Raw genomic sequence first — 17082 nt, 5'->3', positions numbered from 1 at the left:
ACTTTAGATCCATGGCAGTTTCCAACGTGCCAAATACCATTTCTCATTCGCTTGTTTTCTCTGTCTTTTTCCAGATAGGATTATTTCTGTGGTCCTAGCTTATAGCACAGGGGATATATTAAAATATATTTTATTAATTCAAAATGGGATGATAAAAAACAGCATAAAAGAATTTGGAATCAGTCTGGTGGACATCTCATTCAGTACTTTGGTCTCAATATTTACTTTTACATCTAATTTCTGTTGAAATGACTTTTTAGTTATGAACACTTGTTTTGGATGATAGTTTCTGAATTTGAAGGTATACTATTTCTTTTTTTTAAATTTACATGCTTCGTGCAGTTTCTGCCTTTTTTTTTTTTTTTAACATTTTGTTGTGCTTTAGGTGAAAGTTTACATAGCAAATTAATTTTCCAATCAATGATTCTTACACAAAGTGTTTTGTGACATTGGTTGCAATCCCTGCAATGTGTCAGGACTCTTCCCGTTTCCACCTTGGGTTCCCTATTTCCATTAGTCCAGTTTCCCTGTCCTTCCCTGTCTTCTCATCCTTGGTTTTGGGAAAACATTACCCTTTTGGTCTCACGTCCTTCACGGGTGTTATTGTTTATTTTATAGCCCTGTCTATTATTTGGCTGAAAGGTAGCCTCCAGGAGTGTCTATAGTTCCAAGTTAGAAGGTCGTTTTAGGGCAGTAGTCTTGGGGGTTCCTCCAGTCTCTTTCAGACCACTAAGTCTTGTCTTTTTTTTTTGTTTGTTTTGAAATTTGTTCCACATTTTTTACCCATTCTAACTGGGACCTTCTATTGTGATCCTGGTCAGAGTGGTCCGTAGTCAGTAGTGGTAGCCAGGCGCCATCTTGTTCTTTTGTTCTCAAGGTAGAGGAGGCTGTGGTTCATGTGGGCCTTTTGTCCTTTGGACTAATTGTGAAGGCATACTGTTTCTGATTGGTCTGGTTATGGGCCTGTTATCTGCGTGTTGGAGTAGAGCTCAGAACCAGACTTACACCTGAGGCAGGGCAGGTGCTGCAAGGAAGAGGTAATGCAAGGAAGTTAAGCCCTTATCGGTGGTATCCAGAGAGTAAGGTGCAAATGAGTCTACAGTCAGCATGAGGGAAGACCCACTGGACTACAAGGGGGTCCTGACCAGCGAGTTAAGCGTGTCAGAGGACACTCCAGGAACAGGTTGTCACTGGAGGTTGAGGCAGGTCATGACCTCGATCAGTGTAAGCAAGGGGAGGGTTCTTGTTCTCAGGCTGGTCTTTATTATTCTTGGCAAGAGCAAACTAAAATATTTGAGAGACTAGGCAAATGGGCAGTTTGTCAAGAAAGAGAACAAGTCAGGCGCCCAGGATCTGATTTATGAGAGGCTTTGGTCTGAGGAATAAGGAGAAACTCAGATATGAGAATGGGGGCAACTGGGTCTGTCAGGGCCAGTCACAAAGCCACTGTGACTTACTGCTGAGTCCCGGAGAGTTGGCCAAAGCATCTAAAAAACACTGCAGATTCTAAACCATGTATGTTTTCCACTCTTATGTTCTCTGTGCTCCAGTCCAACTTTGATATGTAGATAATTTACAGGTGATAATAGTATTTAATCTAATGCTTTACGTTCTTTAAGGTAAGAAGTAGATTTTTATGTTATTAATCATGTTTACCAAACTTTATAGTTGAGTGAAGTCTTCAAGCCTGGTGGTAAACCTCCAGCATGTTGTTACCTTAGAAATTTGTGTCAAGGCTGATTGAACCTAAATCTCTTAAATGTGTTCTTTTTTTTTTTTTGTAGAAAGGGAAATATGAGGTTCCTAAGTGGCCCTCTCCCAGTAGTATTTTACTTCTCCAACAAATGCTGCAGGTAAAATTTATTACTTTTTTTTACATAATAGAAATCTGTTATAGTTATTTGATCCAACTTTAAGATGTCTGTGATGCTACCGGAAACCCTGGTGGCATAGTGGTTAAGAGCTACGGCTGCTAACCAAAACATCAGCAGTTCGAATCCCCCGAGGCACTCCTTGGAAACTGAATGGGGCAGTTCTACTCTGTCTCATAGGTTGCCATGAGTCAGGATTGACTTAATGGCAATGGGTTTATGATGCTACTACACTTTAGAGGATAGCACCATTGTCTATGATCCTACTATGCCTTAGAGGATAGCACCATAATCTGTTAGCTTAAAAAATTCCATTAATCGTATCTACTTTGCAAATATCCTCTATTTAATCCTTTCTTAATTATACTGTAAACTCTACTTTTTTTTTTACACCCCTACCCTATGTCTTTTCTGACATGGTTTTTCTTATTTTTTTCTTGAGCTCTGTCTGTTTTCTATCAACCAACTATTGCTCTGTTCTCTTCCTTTTTCTCATTTCTACCTGTGCACATTAGAGGTATAGTAGATACTGAATAAATGCTTGAAAGAGCTGACAGTTGAGTGAGTCTTATGATCTAGTGCAGTGGTGCGCAAACTTTACTGTGTTTTGGGATCACCAGGTGGGCTTGTTAAAACAAATTGCTCCCCGCCCCCAGCCCCACCATGTCTAATTCAACAGGTTTGGGGTGAGAATTTGTATTTCTAATGAGCTCTAAAATGGTGCTTTTGCTCCTGGCCCTGGGGCCGCACTTTGAGAACCACTGATTACCGTAATGAACCTCTGAGGCTGAAAGAAGAGCTGAAGACCAGGTATCCACCCTACCAATCATCAAACCACCTAGCCTGTTCCGATCTGTAAAATGGGGTTTCTGAGCCTGGCTTCACTGCTAGGTAGTGTTACGAGGATAAAATGAGATTGATAGGAAGCATTTTGAAAATAGGAGTATCTTATTAGTGCAGTATTTTTTTTTTATTATTATATATTCAAAATATCTTCCAGTTTTTCCATTATTAAGCCACATCCACCTTTTATTCATAACTTACCTCAAGCTCACCCACCTTGATTAAGTAGGGCTAGGCCACCAAATCTCGATAATGAGATTGAAAACGCCTTACCCTTTGCAGTAGACTCCAAAAAACTTAATCTTTGATGATTAATTTGAAAATTACAAATGGAAAAGAAAGGTATGCTTTTCAACTTGTTCTGTGTGATTGTAAGCTCATTGGAGGGAGAGATTGCGTATTCAATCTGAATGCCCTGCATTGTGGCTGCTCGAATATTAAATTGGTGAATATTTCCTATGAATAGGTTTTCCAGCAAAAGACTATTACATCATAACAATAGATTGACTGAACTTCATGAATAATGTCCATACCAATGAAGTTCATGTTTGTTAAACATTTATCTTCTAAGCTTATGTTGGTTGCTGTAGTTTTCTTGCCTCTATTTGCTTTTTAAAAGAATTTATTTCAAGGCCATTTTAAGGTCTTTGACAGCATTTTTGTGGTGATAAAAGTTTACATCTGTTCTGATGAATTTTGAGTTCTCAGGAGGAAAGGTGTTCTTATGTTCTTTATTTGAAGCATTTATCTCTGGCTACTTCTCAATGGCCACTAGGTGGACCCAAAGAAACGGATTTCTGTGAAAAATCTATTGAGCCATCCCTGGATCATGCAAGATTACAACTGTCCTGTTGAGTGGCAGAGCAAGAATCCTGTAAGTAAAATGAGATCTAGTAGAATTTTTTAACTTTGTGTGAGATTTATGTGAATTCAAGACCTACAGTGATGTGGTCGAAACATAAAAGAAAATGCGTTTCGTAGACTTATCTCATCAGATTGGTGTTTGGGAGACTTGAAACCTTACTATATATTTGCATGCTAATCTCTAGGACAGTGGTTCTTAACCCTGGCTGCAAATGAGAATCACTTGGGATATTAGAGAAAAAAAAAAAGAAGTGGCGGGGAGGTCCCCAGAATAATTAATGTGTGTTTTTAAAAGCTCCCAGGTGTTTCTTATTGCTGTGAGGGTTGTGAACACTGTTCTGGGGGTCTTGGGATCATTTAAAAGTAACAGCAATAAACCCATTATATATTATCAAGTAAAATATTTTTGTGAAAAATAAATATAAATTTGGTGAGAAGAAAAGCATTGTTTTGCACCCTTGGAAATCTCTTTAATATTTGGCTTAATAGAGGACATCTGGGTACTCATTTGCTTCTGTATTGAGTTTGTTTGGATATGTTGTTTTGGTTGAAGTTTATGAAGAGTTTGCAGCCTCACCTAGATAATTTAGTTAGAAAAGGGTGACGTATTTTAATAGTTTCTTCAGATAACTGGGGATATTCTCTGATAATCCACGAAAACTTGACAGATGCAAGTTTCTTAATATTAGTTGCACGTGGAATCTGAAACCATTATCAGTGAACATTTTGTACTCTGTCATTAAAATCCGTTGGTCGGCCTTGTATTTTGAATGCATCTTTTTCTCATGCCTGATTCTGTAACATTATGCATTGATTGTCTGGAAAATTGGTTCTTGAGTTATATAAATCTTCCAAAGATTGTCACATTTCATTATATATTATCTAAAATTTACATTCCTTGATATTACTACTGATCTCAGAAAAGGCTTTAAATATTGGGAAACTCTCAAGCTTATGTGGCAGATGGAAGTTTTCCAAAATTCTAATTTTTCCCTGAAAGCCCAAATTATATCATTGGTGACAAATATCAGCAGTTGTTTTCCTTGTAGTGACAAGTTTACTGTTCTTTTCTGAGAAAATGTCAGCCAGATATCCAGTTCCAAATAACCATAGTTTGTCAGTGTTCTTTCAAGTAAAAATGTTGTGTTTTGGGAAAACAAAAATGGCTAATTCCATCTCATAGCTCAGTCATACAAGTGTTTTCCCTCCAGAAAGCCATCGTATTTCTATATACAGCAAGAGTATGTCATGCGTACTTTCCATTTTGACACACAGAATATTAAAAAGACGTGTACTCAAGGCCGAGATGTGATAAAATTAATACTTTTTATTGCTTCATCAAGGGTATTCTTAATGGAAACTGACCTTTTTTTTTTTTTTTTTTAAACTGTGAGTGCATGGCAAAGTGGCAAAGAATGCAATATCTTAGCCACAGTTTGGTGCCCCTGCATTGATTTGTACTAAGGCGCCAACAGTTTTATGCATTATTGCTTTTGATTCATCAGTGCAAATGTCAACACTGTGAAACATAGCATCTTAGTATTATGATAAAAATAGTTTTGCCCTTAGCACCTTGAGATCTTCTGTAATAGTAAAGAACGTGAAAAACACAAAGTGCTATATAAGTTTAAGCAATTATTTTAATAATTATTCCTACGTTAATGTTTCAAAAAAGAATTTTTAATTCTGAATTTGATAAAAATGTGAATGTTATCAAAGGATATGTATAATTTGTATATCAGTTAACTATTGCTGCATGAAAAACCACCCCCAGATTTTGTGGCTTAAAACAATAATAATTTTATTTACTTACAATTTTGTGTACCAGTAGTTTGGACTAGACTAGTTCGACTATTCTTGTGCCAGCCTTGCCTGGGGTCACTCATGTGTCTGTAGTCATCTGGTGACTTGACTGGGGCTGAATGGCCTAAGCTTTACTCAAAAGTTTGGCTGTTTGTGCTGGTTGTTGGCTGGGCCACATGTCTCTTGACATGGCAGGTGGATTCCAAAAGAAGCAAGAGGGCAAGCCCTAATGTGCAAGCATTTTTAAAATTAATTAATTATTTTGGTGAAGATATACACAGCAAAGGATACACTATTTCAACAAATTCTATGTGTACAATTCAGTGACATTATTTATATTCTTCAAGTTGTGTAACTGTTCTCGCTATCCTTTTCCAAAGTATTACACTACCACTAGCATAAACTCATTGCCCCCTAAGCTTCTCATCTGACTTTTCCAGATGTTGTCAGTTTGATCCCACATAAATAAATCTGTGAAAGAGCACATGCTCAAGGCAGACATACTTTACTAATTAAGCTAACCTATTTGATTCAAAGCAGACTTCAGGGGAAAGTTTTGGTTTGAGGTTTAAGGTTTAAAGATTTTCTCAGGACAATAGTTTCAGGTCTTCATCCAACCTCAATAGCTCCAGGAGGTCTGGATTCCACTGAGAATTTGAAATTCCGTTCCAGTTTACCCTCCTTTAGATCAGGATTCTTCTACAGGATCATAGCTCAAAACATTCATTAATGGTAGCCAGGCACCAGCCAGTTCTTCTGGTCTCATGGCACAGGAGACAGAGTGCAAGCACTTTCCCAAGTCTTTGTTTCCCTCATCCTTGCTGATACCCCACTGACCAAAGTAAGTCATGTGGCAAAGCCCAGAGCCACTATGGAAGTTGTAACCTTCAAGGTCGGTACAATTATTATCCCCTGCAGGGTCGCTATGAGTTGGAATCAACTTGACAGCCTTTATGGATGGGGAAACCCAGGCATAAAGAGCTTAAGTAATACAGAGAGGTTACATAGTCATAGTGATTAAGTGGTAGAGTTAGGATTTGAAACCAGGCAGTCTGGGATTAGAGTCTGTTTTCTGAACAGTAGAGAATAGAGGAACCTGTCTGTGGTGGTAAAAAATGAGGAGGGAGACAGCAGACAGGCATTCCACTTCCGTTCTCCTTGATTCTGCAGTGGAATAGGGCATGTGTGTGGGTCAACAGAACAGAGGTGTGTCTCACACATACCACGGTATAGACTTGGTACAGCTGTGAGGTATTTGCTTTCTGGAATAATCACACCTGTAAACATACTGTTCCCAATGGCTAGCTGGTAGAGGGTCTTGGAAAAAAATAGACTGTGCTTGCTTCTAGCCCCTTCTCACTATTTTGCCCACTGTGTTAGCCATGCAACCTGAGCTAAAGCCTGTCCTGATGCTGCTATGGCTGTCATTGCCTATAATTTCTCTTATCCATAGTCCCTGTGGCCCTCATGACATCTTTAATATATATGGAGCAAATTCATTTAGAACTACAACTTGAGTCTAACAGCTATCACCACTGGTAGGCTAAGAGCAGCAGAGTGTGCTGGTATCTGAGCAGTGCAGCAGCAGGGCCAGGGTAGCTGTGATGTGCCCTTGTGAGGTGGAGAGAGTGGGTGGTACAAATGCCTGCATTCAGCCATTGGGGGTCATCATTTCTCCATGTGTGGGAGGGCTTCGCATGTCTTCTTAGCCATGGATACTAATTGGATAGAATGCACAGCTGTATGCAATAGAACAGACGCCAAAATGAAGGAAGTCTCTGATTTCAGTAACAAAAGTGTTTTTTTAATTGGGACACAGTATAAGGTAAAATATATAAAATTTTGAGTGTTCCGAAAAGGGTATGAAATTTTCTTTACATTTTAATATAATAACTTCTAATATATTGAGTACTTACCATAATAGAATAATACGCTATTATAGTTAGGCTCTCTGTATATTATCTATAATATAATATAGACAGAACCCTTAGAATAATACCTTTAGTTGTCAGGGTTTTTTTTTTTTTTTTATGTTTGTTATGTTTATTAACTCATTTAATTCTCGCACCACTCAAATAGATACTCTGATGAAAGTACTATTATTGTCCCTATTTTGCAGATGAAGGAACTGAGACACAGAGTGATTAAGTAACTTGACCAACTAGGAAGTGTAGAGCCAAGATCTGAACCAGACAGAAGGGCTCCAGAGGTGAATGGATCTTATAGGTCAACTGGTTCAAGTTCAGGGCCTGTATCCTACGTATCTAGAGCCATTGCGACAAGCATTGCTTGTCTGGTCTCTGTTGGAACCGCTACTTGGAGCAGAGTCATGGAGAGTGGTTTCGTGGTGTGGTTGGAAAAACCCTGGGCTAGGAATGAAAAATGTCAGTCTTGGGTAGATCGTTTTAACTTTTCTGAGTTTTCATTTTCTCAGCTCTAATATGGGAATTCTAATGACAATCTCTTATGTGTGTTTGGGTCACGTTTTGCCATTTATAGAGTGCTTTTACATTTTATGTCATTCATCTGCCTTTCCTGCTTCACAGAGCTGTTGCAAGGATCAAATGAGTTATGTACAGAAGAGCTATAAGGGATTATTTTTGCCTTTTGAAGTATTTGATTTTCTCCCTCAGTATTGTGTTTCATCAAGAGTGGACTATAAAAAATAATTCAGATTTACTTGGATATTTCAGGTGTAGGTGCTGTTCTGTAACTTTATGCATGGTCTCCTCCTACCATTTTCACACACAGGTCTTATACCCACGTGTTGTATTGAATAGAAGTTACAGTGAGTTCCATTTTCTGCCCTAGTGAATAGGAGATGTGGTAGGCACAGATAATCCAAAATAATTGGCTAGCATTTGGTACGCATTTTTGTACTTAATTTAACTTGAACATGTGTGGCTGGTAATTCAGAGCACTTCAAACAACGTATCGAGCCTCTGTGGAAAACCAGCTTGAAATAAGCCATGTTTTTCAGACTTTGGTGTCTGGCCCACCCCATACTTACTTACATGCTGTGAGCGTAAACCCGTTGCCATTGAGTCGATTCTGATTTATAGTGACCCTAGAGGACAGTGTGGAACTGCCCCGTAGGATTTCTTAGGCTCTAGTCTCTACAGGAGCAGACTGCCACATCTTTCTCCCACGGAGCAGCTGGTGGGTTTGTGCCGCCAACCTTTTGGGTAGCAGCCAAGTGCTTTAACCCTGTGCCACCAGGCCTTCTTGCTGATAGCATAGACCAAAAACCCATTGCCATTGAGTTGACTCTAACTCATGACAACCCCATAGGCAGAGCAGTACTGCCCCATAGGGCTTCTAAGGAGTGGCTAGTGGATTTAAACTGATGACCTTTGGTTAGCAGCTGAGCTCTTAACCACTGTGCTACCAGGGCTCTGCTGTCAGCACAGGACCCTGATATTCACTATCCTTTCTCTTTAGTCTTGTCTCTCATAATCCTTCCTACCGTTCTTCCCTTTTGTACACTTTTTTTTCCTGTCTGTAGGGTTTCCTTTTGTATTAAATTTTATTTATTTTTTTGTTGTTGCGACCTACACACATCTTGTGGTAAAGGCACAGGGCAGGAGCCTATGGGAAAGAAAGAAGGATTATTTTTTTTTGGCGGTGGGGGAACGGGTAGCTTAAGATCGTGGAGGCAACCCTAGGAATCCTTCCCTTCTCGCTTGAGCATGATGATGTCAAAAAGAAGGTATCCAACTGGGAGGAATGTACAGTTCTGGGAGCTGCCAAAGTCAACGTGACACAATGAAAATTCATTCTTAGCATTTTGGACATTTACAGTGCCACTAGTACAAACTTTTGAGATCTTCGTGTTCTCTGTAACCCATGAGGCTGGGCTTATACCAACCAGTCATGGAGGTCATTGTCTGTATTTTCATGGTGCAGCATGGCTTTCTTTGAGCCCCATGTTACAAGTATGGTGTCTAGAATAAGGGAAGGTCATGATATTGCTCTGCTTTGTGCTGGGCAGGCCTCTCTTGGCACGTTAGGTTCTTAGTATCTCACCTTGAGGGTCATGACAACCTAAAATGTGTGATCTAAAGAAAGGGTGAGAACGGTGAGGAGAGTTAATCATAAAAGCGGTGGTTGAAGGAACAGGAAAAGAAAAAAACTTCAAGAGGAAAGATTGTTTATGATAGAGATACTTAAATTTCTAAAAGACTCTTAAAGAGGAAATAGACTTATTCTATGTGATCCCAGAGGGCAAAATTATGACCATTTTGTGAAGATCTACTGTGTACATGTTATACTAGGCATTCCATTTTACAGATGATGAAACTGAGGTTTGGAGAAGTATAGCAACAGGCTTAAGATCACATGGTTATTAAGTGATGTCACAATAAAAACCAAGGTCAAATTCCCAAGCCTGTTAGCTATCAGGTTATACCAACTTATAGTGGGTGGTGATCACAGGGAAACAAACCTCAGGCACAGGAGGAAGATGCTAACCATTCCAGCTGTTCTGAGTTCCCAAAATAAGAGGGCTTTAAGCAGAAGATGAAGTTTCGCTTATTGAGACCGCTGTGAAGAGAATTCTTTTACTGGACAGACAGACTTCAAAATTACCTTCCCACTGATTTCTCTTCTGGTGTGATCTTCTGAACTCTTTTTTTTTTTTCAGGTCCAGGCCGGACCTTTCCTGGGTGAGGTCCTATTATGCAGGGATCAAAATACTTGGATAATTTATACCCTTAAGCAAAACTGAAGCTTCTTTAGAAACTGTCCTTCTCATCTCTTCCTCCTCCTTTTTAAATTGCGCTTTGCTAGTACCTTGCGGCATGTTGTGTATATTGGGCAGCGTCTGTGGCACCATCATAAGGGCTCCTTGGGTTGTGCTGAAGCTGAACATACCCTGAGTACTGTAGGCCACAAATCTGAGCCACTCTTTTAGCAGTCCATTGTATAGCCACTGATTTCAGATGCATGGACACTGCTCTTTGATGAAAATGCCAATGCAGGTCTTAGACTAGGGAAGGAGTACATCATCCCTTGTCTACATAACTGAATTTTAATGGTTGATCAGATGAGGTAGAGACTGTGAAAGGCTGGGAAAGAGCTCGTCTTCTTGATATACTTATTGTTAATCTGCTTACATTTTAAAAATGTATGGTGAATGTTGATTCTTACCTAAGAATTCAACAAACTCATGTTGTTTTCACATATTGGTGTTTGATTTGAAAAGTAATTGTGCTGGTTTTTAAACTTCAAAACAATGAATACATTTGTACATTTTTGTTAATCTTTTTTGTAGTTTATTCACCTTGATGAAGATTGTGTAACGGAACTTTCTGTACACCACAGAAACAACAGACAAACAATGGAGGATTTAATTTCACTGGTAAGAAATATGACATGAATTTGAAAGTAATATATTTTTGTTTCATTATTCTTTATTTCATCAGTACATTAAAAGAGTATAATATTTTCAGACCTATGATTATCATGGGTGTAAATATTACATTTATTTTTTATTTATGTATGATTTCCACTCAGCTCTTTTCTGTTTAGAAATAGATATCTGTTTCTAGCAAGAGTGCTGTGTAAATTCTGACTTTTGTATGTTGTTGTGGTTAGGTGCCATTGAGTCAGTTAGAACATGGAAATAGAACTGCCCCCATAGGGTTTCCAAGACTGTAATCTTTACGGGAGCAGATTGCTAGGTCTTTCTCCCTTGGAGCTGCTGGGTAGGTTTGAATCACCAGTCTTTTGGTTAGCAGCCAAGCTGCTTAACCATTGTGCCACCGAGGCTTCTTTCACCTCTTTTCTGATGTCTGCTGGGTATCCTTTTGAAAAATGAACACTCTACACTTAAGACATTGATTAAAGAGAATTGTAGTGGAAAAAGAATTAAGAAACAAAACAAGCTAGCCCACAGAGAATTGACAGAATCACAATTTTGACTACTTTAAAGCTCTTTGGAGCCCTGGTGTCACAGGGGTTAAAAGCGTTTGGCTGCTAAAAGTTAGCAGTTCAAACCCGCCAGCTGCTCTGTGGGAGAAAGATGTGGCAGTTTGCTTCCATAGAGATTACCACTGTGGAAACCCTATGGGTCGTTCTGTTCTTACAGTGTCGCTATGAGTCGGAATTGACTCGATGGCAGTGGATTTGGTTTGGTTAAAGCTCTTAAACATGCAACTGTGATTCTGCTGTAGAAGTGTGGTAAACACAAAGCAGGTTTGTCCTTAACCTAAAAGCAACCCTGTAGCGCCATATTAGCCTCAAGCTTATGAACCAAATACTTTGAAATCATTATCGTGGTATCTTGTGTGGGGTCATTTGAGCTCTTTCTGATGCTTACATCATACTTGTGGTTTCTCTGGAGATAGGGGTGTTCACAGTTGTCTCTGAGTGTCATCTAACATGGCTGATAGGGATCATACCCAACCATGGTATGATCCTGGTTCAGTACTACGTTTTCCATTATCTATGATTTGTATTTATTTTTTTCTGTTTTCTAACTTCTAAGGCCTTAAACAACAACTTTTTTTTTTTTTTTTTATTAAACATACTTTGCTAAACCATAATTCTTTTCAGTAAGGAGGAGATAAAAAGAAATCCTAATGAACAAAGGTGTTCTGGAATGTGTCTGGAAAGTGGAAGTATAATTTACTTTTTCATGGATAAAGCCTTTAAGGGAATGGCAATAATTGGGAATTGCTGCAAGATATGTCAGGGCCTTAGTCTTCATTTTAAAGTTTTCATTTAAACAACCTAAAAAGCCTTAAAAAAAATTGTATGACTTTTTCTTTCAGATTATTTTAATAGAAGACTGTATTTCAGATATGTAAAATTTATTCTTAAACTTTTATTAGAAATTTTCAAACACCCACAAAAGTAGAGAGAATAGTATAATGATAATGAACCGCCATGTACTCATCATTCAGCTTCAACAGTTAACAATTTGTCAGTTTTCACTATGCCGCGCTAGCCTTTCTAGCTGAGGTATTTCAAAGTAAATCCCAGACATCATGTCATTTTTACCTAAAAATAATTTGGTATGAGATACACAGACTTGAAAAATATGATTCTTGAAAGTAATATACTCAGTTTTCAGAACCATTGAAAAAAAAATTAGTCCTTAAAATGGTATCCTTTATGAAATGCAGAATCTCAGGCCCCACCTGAGACTTACTGAATCAAAATCTGCATTTTAATAAAATTCCCAAGTGATTTATATGTCATTCAAGCATTGGTCTACGTCAGTAGTTCTCAACCGGGGGTAGTTCTCCCTCCCCTCCCCCTGGGGACATTTGACAATATCTAGAGACGTTTTTGGTTGTCACAACTGAGGAGGAGGCTGTTACTGGCATCTATAGGGGTACCGCTAAACATTCTACAATGCACAGAATAGCCCCTCACAACAAAGAATTATTCAGACAAAAATGTCAGTAGCACTGTGGTTGAGAAACTTGGTCTAGGTAGTCTTAGAGAATTCACAGTAGTTTGAAAAGTTCCAAGAAACCAGGCTTGAGATGAGCTGGGGTCTGTTATATTTTTTCTGGTATTTTGGGAGGCCTGGCTTTACCTTGGGAGCCCTGTGGCACAGTGGTTAAGTGCTTGACTGCTAACCGAAGAGTTGGTGGTTTGAACCCCCCAGCTGCTTTGCAGGAGAAATAAGTGGCAGTCTGCTTCCATCAGGATTACAGCCTTGGAAATCTTGGTTTGGTTTTTCGTTTTGGCTTTACCTTTGGAGCTGGTCAGATTGTACACACAGAGAGACTAGTGTGATCCATGTTGGTATGGTACTGGTGATCCTTATGCTTGGGCAAAGAGAGAAAAGCAATATATACATATTTTTTAAATAATTTTTATTGGGCTTTAAGTGAAAGTTTACAAATCAAGTCAGTCTCACACACAAAAACCCATATACACCTTGCTACACACTCCCAATTACTCTCCCCCTAATGAGACAGCCCACTCTCTCTTTTCGTGTCCATTTCTCCAGCTTCTAACCCCTCCACCCTCTCATCTCCCCTCCAGGCAGGAGATGCCAACATAGTCTCAAGTGTCCACCAGACCCAAGAAGCTCACTCCTCACCAGCATCCCTCTCCAACCCATTGTCCAGTCCAATCCATGTCTGAAGAGTTGGCTTCAGGAATGGTTCCTGTCCTGGGGCAACAGGAGGTCTGGAGGTCATGACCACTGGGGTCCTTCCAGTCTCAGTCAGACCATTAAGTCTGGTCTTATGAGGATTCGGGGTCTGCATCCCACAGCTTCCCAGGTCCCTCAGGGGTTCTCTGTTGTGTTCTCTGTCAGAGCAGTCATCAGTTGTAGCCGGGCACCATCTAGTTCTTCTGGCCTCAGGACGATGTAGTCTTTGGTTCACGTGCTCCTTTCTGTCTCTTGGGCTTGTAATCGCCTCGTGTCCTTGGTGTTCTTCATTCTCCTTTGATCCAGGTGGCTGAGACCAATTGATGCATCTTAGATGGCTGCTTGCTAGCGTTTAAGACCCCAGACGCCGCTCATCAAAGTGGGATGCAGAATGTTTTCTTAATAGATTTTATTATGCCAATTGACTTAGATGTCCCCTGAAATCATGGTCGCCAGACCCCTGCCCCTGCTACACTGGCCTTCGAAATATTCAGTTTATTCAGGAAACCTCTTTGTTTTTGGTTTCGTCCAATTGTGCTGACCTCCCCTGTATCGTGTGCTGTCTTTCCCTTCACCTAAAGTAGTTCTTATCTACCATCTAATTAGTGAATTCTCCCCCCCATCCTCCCTCCCTCCCTGCTCTCGTAACCACAAAAGAATGTCTTCTTCTCAGTTTAAACTGTTTCTCAAGTTCTTATAATAGTGGTCTTATACAATATTTGTCCTTTTGCAACTGACTAATTTCACTCAGCATAATGCCTTCCAGGTTCCTCCATGTTATGAAATGTTTCACAGATTCCTCACTGTTCTTTATCGATGCGTAGTATTCCATCGTGTGAACATACCATAATTTATCCATTCATCCGATAATGGGCACCTTGGTTGCTTCCATGTTTTTGCTATTGTAAACAGAGCTGCAGTAAACATGGGTGTGCATATATCTCTTCGTGTAAAGGCTCTTATTTCTCTAGGATATATTCCAAGGAGTGGGATTGCTGGAACGTGTGGTAGCTCTATTTCTAGCTTTTTAAGGAAGCGCCAAATTGATTTCCAAAGTGGTTGTACCATTTTACATTCCCCCCAGCAGTGTATAACTGTTCCGATCTCTCCACAGCCTCTCTAACATTTATTATTTTGTGTTTTTTGGATTAATGCCAGCCTTGTTGGAGTGAGATGGAATCTCATTGTGGTTTTGATTTGCATTTGTCTAATGGCTAATGATTGTGAACATTTCCTCATGTATCTGTTAGCAACCTGAATGTCTTCTTCAGTGAAGTGTCTATTCGTATCTTTTGCCCATTTTTTAATTGGGTTATTTGTCTTTTTGCAGTTGAGTTTTTGCAGTATCATGTAGATTTTAGAGATCAGGTGCTGATCAGAAATGTCATAGCTAAAACTTTTTCGCAGCCTGTAGGTAGTCTTTTTACTCTTTTGGTGAGGTTTTTGGATGAGCATAGGTGTTTTATTTTTAGGAGCTCCCAGTTATCTAGTTTTTCTTCTGCATTCATTATAATGTTTTGTGTACTGTTTATGCCATGTATTAGGGCTCCTAATGTTGTCCGTATTTTTTCTTCCATGATCTTTATCGTTTTAGATTTTATATTTAGGTCTTTGATCCACGCTGAGTTAGTTTTTGTGCACGAGTGAGGTATGGGTCTTGTTTCATTTTTTGGCAGATGGATATCCAGTTATGCCAGCACCATTTGTTAAAAAGACTGTCTTTTCCCCATTTAACTGTTTTGGGATCTTTGTCAAATATCAACTGCTTATATGTGGATGGATTTATGTCTGGATTCTCAATTCTGTTCCATTGGTCCATGTATCTGTTGTTGTACCAGTACCAGGCTGTTTTGACTACTGTGGCGGTATAATAGGTTCTAAAATCAGGTAAAGAAAGGCCTCCCGCTTTGTTCTTCTTTTTTAGTAATGCCTTATTTATCCGGGGCCTCTTTCCCTTCCATATGAAGTTGGTGTTTGTTTCTCCATCTCATTAAAGAATGTCGTTGGGATTTGGATCAGAATTGCATTAAATGTATAGATGGCTTTTGGTAGAATAGACATTTTTATAATGTTAAGTCTTCCTATCCACGAACAAGGTATGTTCTTCCACTTATGTAAGTCTCTTTCGGTTTCTTGCAGAAGTGTACTGTAGTTTTCTTTGTATAAGTCTTTTACATCTCTGGTAAGATTTATTCCTAAGCATTTTATTTTCTTGGGGGCTACTGTAAATGGCACTGATTTGGTGATTTCCTCTTGGATGTTCTTTTTGTTGGTGTAGAGGAATCCACCTGATTTTTGTATGTTTATCTTGTATCGCGATACTCTGCTGAACTCTTCTATTAGTTTCAGTAGTTTTCTGGAGGATTCCTTAGGGTTTTCTGTGTATAAGACCATGTCATCTGCAAATAGAGATACTTTGACTTCTTCCTTGCCAATCTGGATGCCTTTATTTCTTTATCTAGCCTAATTGCTCTCGCTAGGACTTCCAGCACAATGTTGAATAAGAGTGGTGATAAAGGGCATCCTTGTCTGGTTCCCAATCTCAGTGGGAATGCTTTGAGGCTCTCTCCATTTAGGGTGATGTTGGCTGTTGGCCTTGTATAAATGGCCTTTATTATGTTGAGGAATTTTCCTTCTATTCCTATTTTGCTGAGAGTTTTTATCACGAATGAGTGTTGAACTTTGTCAAATGCCTTTCTGCATGAATTGATAAAATCATGTGATTGTTGTCTTTTGTTTTATTTATGTGGTGGATTACATTAATTGTTTTTCTAATGTTGAACCATCCCTGCATACGTGGTATGAATCCCACTTGGTCATGGTGAATTATTTTTTTGATAGGTTGTTGGATTCTGTTGGCTAGAATTTTGTTGACTGATCCCTCTGGAGAAGGACATCACGCTTGGCAGAGTACAGGGTCAGCGGAAAAGAGGAAGACCTTCAACAAGGTGGATTGACACAGTGGCTGCAACAATGACCTCAAGCATAGCGATTGTGAGGATGGCGCAGGACCGGGCAGTGTTTCGTTCTGTTGTGCATAGGGTCGCTATGAGTCGGAACTGACTCCACAGCACCTAACAACAACAACAAGAATTTTGTTGAGGATTTTTACATCTACGTTCATGAGGGATATAGGTCTATAATTTTCTTTTCTTGTGGTGTCTTTACCTTGGTTTGGTATCAGGGATATGGTGGCTTCATAGAATGAGTTTGGTAGTATTCCGCCCTTTTCTATGCTCTGAAATACTTTTAGTAGTAGTGGTGTTAACTCTTCTCTGAAAGTTTGGTAGAACTCTGCAGTGAAGCCGTCAGGGCCAGGGCTTTTTTTGTTGGGACCTTTTTGATTACCTTTTCAATCTCTTCTTTTGTTATGGGTCTATTTAGTTGTTCTACCTCTGTTTGTGTTAGTTTAGCTAGGTAGTGTTTTTCTGGGAATTCATCCATTTGTTCTGGGTTTTCAAATTTGAGTATAGCTTTCCATAGTAATCTGATATGATTCTTTTAATTTCAGTTGGGTCTGTTGTAATATCGCCCCTTTCATTTCTTATTTGGGTTATTTGCTTCCTTTCATGTTTTTCTTTTGTCAGT

General features: G+C 39.2%; 1 protein-coding gene across 5 annotated transcripts in view; it reads left to right on the top strand.

Moving 5' to 3' along the window:
* MELK (maternal embryonic leucine zipper kinase) overlaps positions 1 to 17082 on the top strand; it is a 96857-nt gene that overhangs the window by 36040 nt on the left and 43735 nt on the right. For 4 of the 5 annotated variants that reach the window (XM_064291729.1, XM_023545129.2, XM_064291727.1 and 1 more), the window contains 3 exons: positions 1785 to 1853; positions 3490 to 3588; positions 10654 to 10740. In XM_064291729.1, the coding sequence (XP_064147799.1) occupies positions 1785 to 1853; positions 3490 to 3588; positions 10654 to 10740 (255 nt within the window). The remainder of the gene's footprint in view (positions 1 to 1784; positions 1854 to 3489; positions 3589 to 10653; positions 10741 to 17082) is intronic. The other variant, XM_064291726.1, reaches the window with a different exon arrangement.

The sequence above is a fragment of the Loxodonta africana genome, chromosome 9 (assembly GCF_030014295.1).
Source record: "Loxodonta africana isolate mLoxAfr1 chromosome 9, mLoxAfr1.hap2, whole genome shotgun sequence".
NCBI classification, from domain to species: domain Eukaryota; kingdom Metazoa; phylum Chordata; class Mammalia; order Proboscidea; family Elephantidae; genus Loxodonta; species Loxodonta africana.
This window is presented reverse-complemented; position numbering and strand designations above follow the sequence as displayed.